At 35.7% G+C, this 15625-nt stretch overlaps 1 protein-coding gene across 5 annotated transcripts in view; it reads right to left on the bottom strand.

Moving 5' to 3' along the window:
- LOC121372495 (four and a half LIM domains protein 2-like) overlaps positions 1–15625 on the bottom strand; it is a 148123-nt gene continuing 132498 nt past the window's right edge. For all 5 annotated transcript variants that reach the window (XM_041498842.1, XM_041498840.1, XM_041498843.1 and 2 more), the window contains exons 7-10: positions 6659–6833; positions 5566–5735; positions 3511–3697; positions 1–2789 (exon numbers count right to left, since the gene is read on the bottom strand). In XM_041498842.1, the coding sequence (XP_041354776.1) occupies positions 2641–2789; positions 3511–3697; positions 5566–5735; positions 6659–6833 (681 nt within the window). In that variant the 3' untranslated portion in view covers positions 1–2640. The remainder of the gene's footprint in view (positions 2790–3510; positions 3698–5565; positions 5736–6658; positions 6834–15625) is intronic.

The raw sequence follows: 15625 nt of genomic DNA, 5'->3' as shown, positions 1-15625 counted from the left end.
TGTCTTGGAAACAAGTTTATTTCTAAATAAAAGTTTTATACTCTAGTACAAGCTAAACGATCTACCATATCACATACTTTAATCTGGTGTTCTGAACCAGCATACATGATTGCATATTACTCTATGCCTTTGTTTGTGTTCACATGTAACACAATAGCTAAAGCAAAATAATAAAACAATCCGTAAAAATAACAAACCTCCCATCGTTCTGAACCTTGGAAGACAAAGTCTTGTGTCATACATTTCTAAAAAATTTAATTACATAGCAAATATTCTGTTTCCTAGTCCCATGGAGGGTGTTTATATGAAGTTTAATAATCTATTCAATATACCAATTCCCATTGCACAAAGCATCTTTATATATATCTCAGCATAGACATTAAAAACCAGGCCTATACTTCAGTAACAGGAAGTGACATCAACATTCTCAAATAATTTGATTGGTTTCTAATGGGGCCGTGTGCAAAAAAAAAGAGGTCATCTTTTGCTTAATGTATTATTTTCCTTCCATCTACATGAATAAATGATTTAAATATAAATATTACTGAAGCGACATTATTTATACCTAATTTCTAGTAAGTGCTGAAAGATACAGAATACTGATACCAAAGTTTACAATGCGTAGTCAGTATTATTAGAAGTTGCAAACTAGAGTCATATGTGGATATTACATATAAATATATTACTTCAATAAATTTGATTATATTCAGTCATCTAGAAAATAAATCTGAAGCAGAGTTGTATATAAAATGTGTACAATAAATGTAACTTGTATAAAGATGTAGAAAATTAAGAATATTTAAGTCCTTTTCATACAAGACAAGACATTGTTCTTTATATAATTAATGTATGTAGGACATTTGATAGCATCATTGGTAAATATTAAAATCAAAAGCTTTTTTAGCAGCAGCTCTATACAATGGACAATAGTAAAAACAAAACAAATTGAAAGGAAGCGATATTTGAATTAAAAAGTGTCCTTCCATGTATGTTTATGTCAAACATTGTTTTTCTGAACTCGTATCACAACATGCACCAAGTTCTGAAGCTAGATATAAAAATCATCCATGTTAAGATTTAATTTTTTTACCTACAAGTGTATTTGTTTTTTCTTTATTTGTATCACAAGGGTATCTATTTTCTACATTTTAAAACAATTTTATGACAAAGCAAAGGCTCAGTGTTGTGTTGACAAAAACTTTTCTGTAAAAGTTAACTGAATTTGAATGATAATTACAAGCCAAATTTGTAAATCGTCGTCTTGATTCAGCCTTAGGATCCTTTTCAGAAAATAAACATTTCGTAGTAGTTAAATAACATTGTAAATATGGCTCACAGTCAAAACAAAAACATACCAACATTAATATTGATATTGATATTTTGAATTCTTATATATTTATAAGCGAGTTAGAATTATATTAAAAATAAAAAAATAACAACGTAGCACCATTGTAAGTCATATTTGATAACTAATGAATATGTTGGGTGGGAAGGCATTAAATAACAAAGATATATACACATATACACAGTGCTAAGCTACTTTGTACAAACTATGAAAGCTGTATTGTAGGTTTCAACGATGCTGAGTTGGACAAAAGAAAAAACTATTTTCAGTAAACATTATATCAGTGCTGTCAACTACACCCTCTAAAAGTTAACTGCTTTTAAAACAGCAGTTTATAACTTTAATTAATGAAATCTCTGTCTCCCATCATCATGACAAATATATATGTGTTCTTACACAGAAATGTGTTTTGAGCACCATGAATTTCAAAGCCTGGCAAGTTAAAACTCCATACTCTGTAGATCATTGAATATTTACTCTGATTATCTATCCACACCGCCATGCTGCTATGTGACACCTGTGTAAATAGGTTACGTTATTTACTAGTGCTTCAAAATTGGGTATAAAACCCACAGTTAAAACTTTAGATATCATTCAGTATGTTTCACATGTGCAATATGATAGTGCGATAATTAGGTGGTTTGAAAACATTGTTCAAAATCAATATATACTGTCATGACACCTATTTCTCAACAAATATTTATTCTATCACAGATGCCATTTTTTAAACATGTGCATGTTTAAATTTCAGAAATTTTACTTTATCTGTCACTTACAATGTTGAAAGTCAGTAAGAAACCTGTCAATAAAGGACAGTTAATAACACATAATTATATATTCATATGTATATTACAAGACACTCGCTAACAAACCTCTTTATATATTTAAAAACATATATGTATTTAAAAAGTAAAAATGCCCAATTTGCATATATATTTAATTTCATATTGCTAAAGTAAAGAAATAATAAAGATTTATTATTTTTATTAGCAAAATCCTAGAAAATAAAATTAACAAAAACATCACTAATTGTTGTACTATAATGCTTGTACAATTTAACATTCAACAAAACAAATTTCTCAAGTAATTTTTTTTCAAGACTTTGAAACAACTCCTAAGTGTTTCCGATTCTTGAAAAATAGTTGAATATAAAATCTTGCACACCGACCAAAACACTAATGGCCAATAGTTTTCTAACGGCACCCCCATTTGCCATGCACACGAAAGCTCCTCCAATAATAAAATAACTATCTATCTAAAGTCTAATTATGCTGTGTTTCAGTGGCTGTCCGAGTCTAGCTGCGGCCGCACTCTGGACAGACGATGTCATCGGAATTCATGAGGAAGCCCCGTCCAACCATCGACGCATTGCACTTGTAACAGACGAAACATTCACTGTGCCAGTGACGGTCTTCAAACGAGATAAACTTCGTTCCACCAATACCTAACAGGAAAAAACATTTTTATTGTAATAATGATGATCTTTAGACAAGATAAACTTTGTTCCACCAATACCTGACATAGGAAAAAACTTTTTCATTATAATGGTGATCTTAGAAAAGATAAACTTCATTCCACCAATACCTGACACAGGAAATTTTTTATTATTATAATGGTGATCTTCAAACAAGAAAAACTTTGTTCCACCAATAAGCTTCATTCCACCAATAAACTTGTTCCATCAATAACTGACCTATGAAAATCTTCATTATAGTGCTTGATGATATATAAATATGAATTGTTTTGTAAATTACAAAGTTGAACTGTACATTTAAACACAGAAGGCTTTACTATAGGCATGTGGAAACAATATTTTTAATACCTACTGTAAACAGAATGAAATTATTTTATCTTGAAAAAACCCCACAAAAAAACTCTTTAGTGCTCCCATACCTAAAAAAAAAGCATAATATATAAATGTGATATTTCAGCTTTTAATCCGGTTTCAGATCCTTTCGGAGGTTTTGGTATAAAATAGTTTACACAAAGTACACTGAATTTGATCTGAAATGCTGTAAAATAACCTTTAAATATGGCTTAGAAGTTTCAGCTGTTTAAAGATCTATTCAGCTTTCATTTTTAAATGGGTTTAAAATATACATGTATGTTGGACAATGGTCAAGATAAAAAAAACCCATCTTGCATTAGTTTGTTATTCAATTTACCTGTGATTGGTTTCGTACAGCGACAGCATTTCTTCGCAAACAGTTCTCCGTAGCAGTCTCCGCAGTACGGTTTCTCGTCACGCGACGTGAACTTCTCTCCAGCCAGCATCTTGTCGCAGTTTGTACAGGTGAAGCATTCCTTGTGCCATGGCAGACTCTTGTAGGCAATGCCTCCCTTGTTGATCACCTACAACAACCACAAATAACCAATATTTTATAATTCAGTTTCACTTAGTCTGTTTACAGTTATAAATATTTTCACATACTACAAACCAGATTTAAAAAAAATAATTATTGTACCTCCCTCCCACCTCTTAAAAGCATGCATCTAAAATGTTGTTTTTGTTTGTTTTAAAAGCATCCACCTACCCAATAGAGTACAGCTTGAACATTTGAGAAAAAGTTAATAATTACCATTATTATTGGTAAATAAATTATGCAGTTACACATAATAAGTTAACGCTAGCATAACATAATATGCAGGCCTCGAATTTGGTAAATTGAAAGGTAAGATAATTTAACTTGCTACTTATAATAATCCCTTCTTTGCATTCTTTCTAAACTAGCATAATTATTCTTTAAAACAAAAACACTTCATTTAGTTGCTTATATAAGGACATTTCTAGCAAACAATACCATATTTTGAGAATTTAAAAACTGGTGTTTCAAAAATATGTACAAGTTTAGCTACATACAGTAAAGTACTCTTATAATGACCATGATAGTTATTCATTATAGCAGTAGTTTGTTGTACACATTTGCATAAGTTGGTCCTTAATACATATAAGGAGATAAATCTGGACTTTATGATCAGTTCGTTCTATGCAGTAGTTCATTCTAAGCATGTTCATTATAAGTGTACTTTACTGTAGATGTTAAATGGACCAGTGATGAGTTTACAGAAAAAGCTCAAGGAAATAAGATCACAGATAAACAAAACCATCTGATTTTTGAAGATAAATGCTAGAAAAGGTATATCCTAGATAACAGGTGAGAACTGGAAAGATGTATTTAGCCGTAACACTTGTTCCTGAACAGAGACCAGTACATCAAAGTGACATGAGAATAAATTTGTCATGATGGAGATAAGGACATTTAAATGAAGTACCAGCACCTGAACCTAATGTAGTGTAATAAACCATGTTGGTTTCAAAGAGAACCAGAGGATGGGGAAATGTCTAACAATAAGTCTCACATGTGGTGAACAATGCAACCTCTGATATATATGTTACAATCTCCACTGAGTGGATTTTAATCGGGATTCTGTGTGAGAATCTACTGCTTGACTAACTGAGCTAATGAAGAAATCCCCACTAGATGCTATTTTAAACCAGCAACACTGCTATCGGGGAAAATGTGGACTAGTTCTTAAACTTTGTTAACAGTACATTTTGTGCTGTTATGCTTTTCTGGACTCGTCGAAATTTTTCAAAGACCAATAATGAAACAATCCTGACATAATGTCAGCAATACAACACTACATGTATGTCATCCCACTAGACTCTTTATACCAATATTAACACGGCTAATTCACCTCTTATCACGAAAATATGGACTTTGTTTAGTAGGAGAGTATATTTTTGTGTAAAGTTAACTTCTAAACACAGGCCAATAATCAAACAATCCTGACAAAATGTCACCAATACAACACCTACATCATCAGTTAAATTACTATGTAAATTATTGTATTAATCCCACGATATATGATAAGAAATAACTCATTATGTACAAGATCCTATATTGTAGCAATTTTTTCCTAGGGAATATTAGCAATAGCTAGCTATAGACAAATTATATGAACAGCCTGAGTTTTTATAAAGGTCTGTTCATTTGTTACTGGCTCAAAATGAACATAAATGTTTTTAAAGTCTCAATTCAAAGATTATGGGTGGTGTTGTACTATCTGTTTCACTTTGTGTAAGCATATATATGTTTTTAGTAAAGTTGTCTCAAGTTATCTGCAGATAATCAGCATTTCTGAGGTGTTGTTTGTCAAAAGTGAAAGGTCAGATTGTATACAACAGTACTATGATTATTTATGGTTGCACAAGATACCTCATTGCATTTCTGGCAGCGCTGGGCATAGTTGGCTTCGTAGCATGGCACACAGATGACGCGGTCTTCCCTCGGGATGAAGCTCATGTTGCCTATGGGCTGGTTGCATTCGCCACACGTGAAACATTGCTCATGCCATTGTTTGCCCTTGTACTCAAACTTCTTCATACCTGCGACAGAAAAACAATCTCTTCAAAAGTATACTGATAATATGTAAACCATTGTTCATTTAATTGCTTGCCCTTGTACTCAAACTTCTTCATACCAGTGACAGTAAAATAATAACTTCATAAAATAAAATGAGAATATAGCTTATGTAAACCATATCATTTCATAGATAAAGCCAATAAATATTTGTTGCTTAAATTTTGGCCTATAAAAATAATCCAGTTAAAGTAGTTAGTGATCTCTTAACCTGTGTGATATTGTTAAGTGTTGGTACCTAATTTATCTCTGTCATAACAAATTTAGTCTCTTGTCACTTTGATTTATTGCTCTCTGTTAAAGAACAATTGTTTCAGCTAGATATATCCTTGACTCCTCACCTGTTATTTAGCATTTACATTTTCTTGCATTTAAGTATTTAGCTGGTCTACACAGATTTGAAAGCCATGACAAACAAGATGTCTTAATTTGTTGTAAATTCATATTTATCAAATTAAACTTTAAAAATGCAGAAACCCACAAAATATCAATTAGTACATGAAATTATTTTGCCAAATTGTCAATTGTTTTAAAATTTGCATTTGGCGAAATTTGCAAGTGCCAAATCTAGCCCTGAATATGGCGTTCTGTCATTCTGGGGGGAAATCGTATTTCGTATTGCTAAATTAAGTTTAAAGGAAGGATCACATGGCAGGCTCGGGTGGGATGTAGCTGCTATATCAAAGGCCATGGTATGTGTTATCCTGTCTGTGGTATGGTGCATATAAAATATCTCTTTCTAATAAAACAAATGCAGCAGGTTTCTTCTCTAAGACTGTCAAAATTGCCAAATGTTTGACAACCAATAGCCGATGATTAATAAATTAATGTGCTCTAATGGTGTTATTAAACAAAACAAACTTTTAAAACTTTCAGTGTCGGTGATTACCTCCTTTAAATGGTAACTGGCACCCGTCACACCTGGCGGCGAATTGTTCATCGTGGCAGTCTGCGCAGTAGATGCTGTTGTTCTTTGGAGCGAAAGGCTGGTCCACCAGAGACTTCTCACAGCTGACGCACTTGAAACAGAACTCATGCCAGTGTCGGTCCTTGTACGACAAGTCCTGCAAAACCAGATTATATATGATTAACACACTTGAAACAGAACTCATGCCAGTGTCGGTCCTTGTAGGACAAATCCTGTAAAACCAGATTAAATATGAACAGAACTCATGCCAGAGTCGGTCCTTGTAGGACAAGTCCTGTAAAACAGATTAAATATGATTAACACACTTGAAACAGAACTCATGCCAGAGTCGGTCCTTGTAGGACAAATCCTGTAAAACAGATTAAATATGATTAACACACTTGAAACAGAACTCATGCCAGAGTCGGTCCTTGTAGGACAAATCCTATAAAACAGATTAAATATGATTAACACACTTGAAACAGAACTCGTGCCAGTGTCAGTCCTTGTAGGACAAATCCTGTAAAACCAGATTAAATATGATTAACACACTTGAAACAGAACTCGTGCCAGTCCTTGTATGACAAGTTCTGTAAAACAAGATTTAATAACACACTTGAAATAAAACTCATGCCAGTGTTTGTCCTTATATGACAAGTCGTGCAAAACCAAACAAAATATAATGCCAATGCTGGTGTTGCACAAAAATAAATAAATAAGAAAAACTTCTCTTTTTTTCACTAGGTAATGAAATAGGCATCTGAAGATGCTAGAAAATGGGAGGAGTGAGGCTTTTATTAATTTGTCTTTTTTTTAAGGGGTGGAAGATGGAAGGTCAATTAAAAATATAAAAGGTGAAATTTGACATTTTATGTTTTTCAAATAATTATAATAAATTGTCTACGAAAATATATTTGAACTTTAAAAAAAAAAATCACTCTATTTAACAGAGCCTATAATTCTGATAGCAAAACTTGTGACAGGTTCTCTTTAATCATCATGTAAATGAATGTCCAGTTAATGTAACATAACATCAAGATAATGGCAAATTACAGGTTTTAACATCAAGCACATGATATATTAATACTGATGTCTCTATGTGATAACTCCTGGTAACAGGGTTGTTTAGTGTTATCATAATACAAAAGTGGAAATACAGACAGATATTGTTAAATAGACTGTTGTTAATGTGAACTAACAACCATCTAAATCAATTCTTGAAAGCTTTTTATATTCTTAAGATGTGCTTGGAAAGCAATCATCACAAGTTTATCTGCTAAGAGATGCAATTTAAGATTTCTCTTACATCAAGTACCAAGAAGGAACTGATCATATTTGCCCACGCTGATGACAAGCATGTAATAACAGTGATGTAGTGGATATCAATAAATGCTATATATTCTTTAGTTAAAACTACATGTAGATACAGGGTTGTTTTTCAGAGAGTACTGACGATAAAATTATGTATCCTAAAATTTTGGCAATTAATGGATATACAGCCTGTTTGACATTGTAATTTTTAAACTGATCACAGTATGGAAACTGGTGTTCAGATTGTGTTGTATAAAATACAGTCAAATTGTAAAGCATTTCAAACACAGATCCACCTAGTAAGGGCACTTGTGTTTAGTTTTATTATTATCTTCTGGCAGAAAGCCTGCTAGATACACTCCAATGTTCAGTCTGAACTTTGTATATTGGACAAGATGTACTAGCTCAATGGTAGAGTTTGCTCGTGATGTGCAGTGGGTCATAGGATCAATTGTCTGAGTTTTTCCCATTGCAGCAATGCACTGTGCCTGGTACATCTGATCGAGGGTCCTATCTAAAGAAAAGTATATATAAAAGATCCTTTCTGCTTTCTGGAAGGAGTAGCTTGTGTGTTGGCAGCAGGTTTCCTTTCTGTCTCTCTCTAACTCAGTGGAAAAGTGTTTGCTTGATGCACAGTGAGTTTGGGATTAATTCCCATTGGTGGGCCCATAGGGCCATTTCTCGTTCCATTCAGTGCACCACAACTGGTATATCAAAAGCTGTTTTAGGTGCTGTATTGTCTGTGGGATGGTGCATATAAAAGATCCCTTGCTACTAATGGAAATATGTAGCAGGTTTCCTTTCTTAGACAATTACCAAATGTATGACACCCAATAGCCGATTATATATATAAATCAATGTGCTCTAGTGGTGGTGTTAAACAAAACAAACATGTTTTAAGTCTTGATAAACATATATTCCTTTCCTTTTGTTTGTGGCCAGACAATGAGATAGAGCCTCCTCAAATTAAACAGATACCAACAGCAGATAGCACATCGAGAATTGCTTGCCATATTTGAAAGTCTTTCTCAACCAGTGCTGCAGTCATGGCTGTTCTGCTTTGGTTTACCAGATGTTATCAGATGGTTAATGTTACTCAACTAGAACACCACAGCATGTGTTTTCCATTGTTAATTGCTACACATTCCAACATTTGTAAAAGTAACATGTCAAGGGTAATGTATTGCAAAAATGAACAACAATTCAAGAGGGTAATGGTAGTATGGGGATATACAACCAGGGTTTCTGCCAGAGGGTACGAAGGGTAAAATTATGTACCCTAAAACCTTCAAAATTAATTAATAAATTTTTATAATTTTAAAAGATTGTTGTAAGAGAACTGCTGTTAAAATCTTGTCAAAGTAGATGTGAAATTGCAGCATCCAATTTCAAAATATTTCAATTCCAAAACCACCTATCTGTTTTGTTTCTATTACATACCCTCAAATCATTTTCTGGCAGAAAGCCTGGCAACACATCCTGTAGCAAACTTTAAAACAATTTGTTTTTAAATGCTTTTAATTTGAAAATACATATACATGTATTGGAGAGAATCATCTCAAATTTCAACATCAATCATCATTCTATATTTCAGTTTGTAGCTTGTAGATTCAGTATTTGCACTTGTGAAGCTACCCCATACCCAAAAGTTTTCACCCCTATCAAACTAAAAAAGATAAATAACTGTTCTTTAAAAGGTAACAGTATTCGGTCTCCCATAATCTTTTCTCCCCACAAATTGGAAACTGATTGTAAAGCCCAATGTACATGTTAACTACAAGACAATGATGCCAATCTTTGTAGCACCCGATGATCCTACAATTACTTGAACAGGTGTCTAGGCTGCAAGTGAACATACTTCACTGTATAAACCTTGCAATTAACTGTAATGTCTACTTCTCCAAAATTGGCCCGAGATGTGCTAATATGTAAGCAAGCGACTGACATTTTACAACCTTTCTGAAGGTAACCAGAGTTGTTGGAGTGCAGTGTTATCTAGATTGCCTTACGACCTGCTGGTTAATGCCAAACTATTCTTACAATACAATCACACTCAAGTACTTTTTATAGATGTAGGCTCACACTATATTACATGGCTCAGCTTCACCATTCTTGAAATATGAACCCAAATAGTTGTGCTTTATCAGATAATCGGCATATGATAATCAGCAACTATGTGCTATGGTAGAAACATTTGTGAGATCATGTTAAAGCAATATATTCATAATGTCAAAGCTTTTGTTTTTCATATACATGTATATACATGTACATCAGTTATTTCTTTCCTCAAATATACAGTTTTATATATTATTCTCTTAAATCATCACTATGTTTATAGTATGTTTGAATGTTCTCTGCTAATTTCAACTCATTTTGAAGAAAAAATACATTAAATATTTATGAAAAATTTCATGTATATATTTTTAATGATTTTCTATTTTGATACAAATACAATTATGTGCCTTATACTGAAAAATCGGGGGGGGGGGGGGGGGGGGGGGGGGATTAAACCAAAAACAGGTTTACTTAATAACAGAAGCAGAAGATTTGGAAATGAAACTAACATTCTTGAAGAGTTTTGCGTATTACCAGTCTATTACGTGCTGGCTAAGCATGTTTATTATTAGACATAGTTTATGTGTAACAGGTTAAAAATACCTGCACGTCTGATGTGTTATGAAAGTGCCAAGTTTTTACAGCTGGAACACACAGATGAGGCTACTAAGGGGAACAATAACAACAGTTATCAAGAGAAACTAACACATGTGTTGAAGTATAGCAGTGCACCAAATAGCATCTCACTGTGTACAGTTCAAAGTGCACCTAACTTTGAATATTGCATTAAATACGTCCACGCTTTCCATTGTTAAGATATGTGATAAGATTTGTCAAGAAATTTAGTTTTGTCTGGCCAGTAAATTCATGTCATTTAATTTCAAATAGTATTCAAAAAAGCTTGTTTGAGTACACTGATTAATTAATCATCAGCTATTGGATGTCAAACATTTGCTAATTCTGACTCATCATTACAGTAAACCCACTACATTTATCCATTTGCAGCAAGGGTTTTTTATATGCACCATCCAACAGACAGGACTGCACATACCACAGTCTTTCATATACCAGTCATGGTGCATCGACTAGAACAAGAAATAGCCCAATGGAGATCAATACCAGACCAACAGCATCAAGTGAGCACTTTTACCACTGGGATACTCTCAAATAGTATCAACGTACCAACTACAATTGTGCTTGAAATGTGTGGCTTGAAACGTGTGGGGTACTACTAGTATTAGGATGACAGTTTTCTTGCGCAGAACCATGGTAGTTAAAAACACTTCCTGTTATGTCTGATACTAGCAGCTTAACCCTCTGCCATGTTTTCTGATTTGCTTGAAGGGAGAGGGATTGTAGTAATTATCATTCATATACATGGTGTATTATATAAGTTCTGTGTAGAAGTTTTATGTCATCTATAGAATTTGATTTAGTGATATACACCCTGATGCATGGTCATTCTAGGATATACCAAACATATATGTCATCTATGGAATTTGATTTGGTGATATACACCCTGAAAGTTCTGTGGAAACCAAACCAAGCAAATTGTCCACATTCATATCCATGCACGGTTCAGGTGTGCCTCTACCCAGACAATGTCTCTGGTTCACCAGTAACTGGGTCCAGGGCAAGGTTCAGGTGTGCTACACCCAGACAATGTCTCTGGTTTACCAGTAACTGGGTCCAGAGCAAGGTTCAGGTGTCCTCCACTCAGACAATGTCTCTGGTTTACCAGTAACTGGGTCCAGGGCAAGGTTCAGGTGTTATCCACCCAGACAATGTCTCTGGTTCACCAGTAACTGGATCCAGGGCAAGGTTCAGGTGTTATCCACCCAGACAATGTCTCTGGTTCACCAGTAACTGGGTCAAGGGCAAGGTTCAGGTGTCCTCTACCCAGACAATGTCTCTGGTTTACCAGTAACTGGGTCCAGGGCAAGGTTCAGGTGTCATCCACTCGGACAATGTATCTGGTTTACCAGTAACTGGGTCCAGGGCAAGGTTCAGGTGTCCTCTACCCAGACAATGTCTCTGGTTTACCAGTAACTGGGTCCAGGGCAAGGTTCAGGTGTTATCCACCCAGACAATGTCTCTGGTTCACCAGTAACTGGGTCCAGGGCAAGGTTCAGGTGTCCTCTACCCAGACAATGTCTCTGGTTTACCAGTAACTGGGTCCAGGGCAAGGTTCAGGTGTCCTCTACCCAGACAATGTCTCTGGTTTACCAGTAACTGGGTCCAGGGCAAGGTTCAGGTGTCCTCTACCCAGACAATGTCTCTGGTTTACCAGTAACTGGGTCCAGGGCAAGGTTCAGGTGTGCTACACCCAGACAATGTCTCTGGTTTACCAGTAACTGGGTCCAGGGCAAGGCTCAGGTGTCCTCCATTCAGACAATGTCTCTGGTTTACCAGTAACTGGGTCCAGGGCAAGGTTCAGGTGTGCTACACCCAGACAATGTCTCTGGTTTACCAGTAACTGGGTCAGGGCAAGGTTCAGGTGTGCTACACCCAGACAATGTCTCTGGTTTACCAGTAACTGGGTCCAGGGCAAGGTTCAGGTGTCATCCACTCGGACAATGTATCTGGTTTACCAGTAACTGGGTCCAGGGCAAGGTTCAGGTGTCCTCCACTTGGACAATATCTCTGGTTTACCAGTAACTGGGTCCAGGGCAAGGTTCAGGTGTGCTACACCCAGACAATGTCTCTGGTTTACCAGTAACTGGGTCAGGGCAAGGTTCAGGTGTGCTACACCCAGACAATGTCTCTGGTTTACCAGTAACTGGGTCCAGGGCAAGGTTCAGGTGTCCTCCACTCGGACAATGTCTCTGGTTTACCAGTAACTGGGTCCAGGTCAAGGTTCAGGTGTGCTACACCCAGACAATGTCTCTGGTTTACCAGTAACTCGGTCCAGGGCAAGGTTCAGGTGTGCTACACCCAGACAATGTCTCTGGTTTACCAGTAACTGGGTCCAGGGCAAGGTTCTGGTGTTATCCACCCAGACAATGTCTCTGGTTTACCAGTAACTGGGTCCATGGCAAGGTTCAGGTGTGCTACAACCAGACAATGTCTCTGGTTTACCAGTAACTGGGTCCAGGGCAAGGTTCAGGTGTTATCCACCCAATGTCTCTGGTTTACCAGTAACTGGGTCCAGGGCAAGGTTCTGGTGTTATCCACCCAGACAATGTCTCTGGTTTACCAGTAACTGGGTCCAGGGCAAGGTTCAGGTGTTATCCACCCAGACAATGTCTCTGGTTCACCAGTAACTGGGTCCAAGGCAAGGTTCTGGTGTTATCCACCCAGACAATGTCTCTGGTTCACCAGTAACTGGGTCCAGGGCAAGGTTCAGGTGTTATCCACCCAGACAATGTCTCTGGTTCACCAGTAACTGGGTCCAGGGCAAGGTTCTGGTGTTATCCACGCAGACAATGTCTCTGGTTTACCAGTAACTGGGTCCAGGGTTCTATGGATTTGTTAATACACTTAATACTGAAGCCACTGGTAACGGAGACCAGTGACAGTTGGAATACTAGAACTTGGTATGATATGATGCAGAATAACCAATTACTGGACTAGGATTTCACGTTATCATGCCAAGGTTAAAGAGGCAGTAATCTGCACAGTATCATTCACCACTCAACATGAGCCTGATAAAGTTGAAATCTTAAATTAAGGCAGTTACATGTTATTGGTTTTAATCTGAAATCTCACCAGATTTCTGCAATGTGATAAAAGCTGCCATATCGACAATATTTTAATTAGTTAATCCTTTAGTAGAAATCTTAGTTACATGTTATTGGTTTTAATCTGAAATCTCACCAGATTTATGCAGTCTGATCTAAGCTGCCATATCGACAATATTTTATTATTTAATCATTTAGAGTGGATCATCCACATTGATTTTTTTTCTACTGCAAACAATTCTATAACATCATTTTGAAATAGTCGCCAATCTACAAGACATACAAATCTATTATTCTGCAATTTAAAACTGAGTAATAGGTGCTATATTTCACAGTTTTGTGTACACAGTATTAAAAATATATATGGCAATCGAGATTTATATGGTATAAAGGCAGCTGACAATAGACCACAAACCACAGCTATTTCTTTCTATATAGCGTTCGTGGCTATAACACTTTAGGCCTGTGCATTTTTTTAATGCGCTTTTGCCTGTCTGGGGGCAACATACCCTGAAAAGGTCAACCCCTGTTGTCCAGCTCTTTCTCCCAGGATATTGATTTAAAAATTCATACCCACTAACCTGGGCCAGAGTACACACATTTTACACAAAAATTACTACATTTGCATAGGCTTGAATTACTACAAACAAATCTTCAATATTAACAAATTACACATTATTTGCAAATTTAATGCTCAATCTGTCTAATAGCTGCCACTCAAAATCACCTGCCATGAAATAATCAGTCAAATAGCAGTCTACTTATGCAAATATACTTCCGGATTTTGGTCAACTAAATGGGAAGATAACTCTGATCCATGACCAATAACCACTGGTGGAGATAATGCAGAAGTTTACTAGAGCTGTGTTTGGTGTGGCAAGATTGTAGTTAACGTAAGTCAGCTGTTTTGTAGTATGATGCCTCAACATAAAACAAAAACAAAATTAAGAAACATGTTAAAATCATGATTATATTACTTGTTTCAATCAAAAGTACCATTCAATATTTCTAGAAAATTGTGTACCCTTGAGAACAAAGAAAATTTAAACTTAACAGAAGCATTATATTGGTAATAAAATAAGACAGAAATAAAAATTGTTGACGTTTGTTTTTGTTTTATCTTATTCCTGAAAGCTATTTATTTCACCAGTCCAAACTCAAGTCTTTTGTCTGTTCTTTGGTATTCACCGAATATTTCTAAAACATTATATTCCACTTAAGACTTCCCTTCAGTCCTCTCTTCTGTTTGTATTTCCTGTTTTGAAAAACATCAAAAATTGTTTATGCTTCAGTGAAGGGAGGAACTGCCACTGATATTCTATTCCTTTTGATGAGTTTCCTCAATTTCAGCTGTTATAATAGAATTTTTTTATTTTGGTGGGCAATAATATAGCAGTAACATTCCCAAACTAACAAAAGGAAATGTGTTCATGGTTCAGAGGATCCACGCAGGTAAAACAGTTAATGGTGTACACATGTCTGCTGACCAGTACATAAATGTTCACACTAGAAGTGCTCTTTACAACACTTGTTGTATCACATACACAAACAAGAAGGAAATGTTTTATTTAGCGAAGCACTCAACACATTTTATTTATGGTTATATAGTGTCAGACATATGGTTAAAGACCACACAAATATTAAGAGAGGAAACTTGCTGTCGCCACTTCATAGGCTAATAGTTTAAATTAGCAGCAAGGGATCTTTTATATGCACCATCCCACTGACAGGATAATAAATACCATGGCCTTCATTACACTAGTTGTGGAGCACTGGCTGGAACAAGAAATAGCCCAATGGGTCCACTGACAGGGATCGATCCTAGACCGACTGCACATCAAGCAGATGCTTTACCACTGGGCTACATCCCATCCCCACACACACAAACAAGAAGAAAAGTTTT

The sequence above is a fragment of the Gigantopelta aegis genome, chromosome 4 (assembly GCF_016097555.1).
Source record: "Gigantopelta aegis isolate Gae_Host chromosome 4, Gae_host_genome, whole genome shotgun sequence".
In the NCBI taxonomy this organism is placed as follows: Eukaryota; Metazoa; Mollusca; class Gastropoda; order Neomphalida; family Peltospiridae; genus Gigantopelta; species Gigantopelta aegis.
Note: the sequence above shows the minus strand (reverse complement) of the source record. Positions and strands in the feature narration are given on the sequence as shown.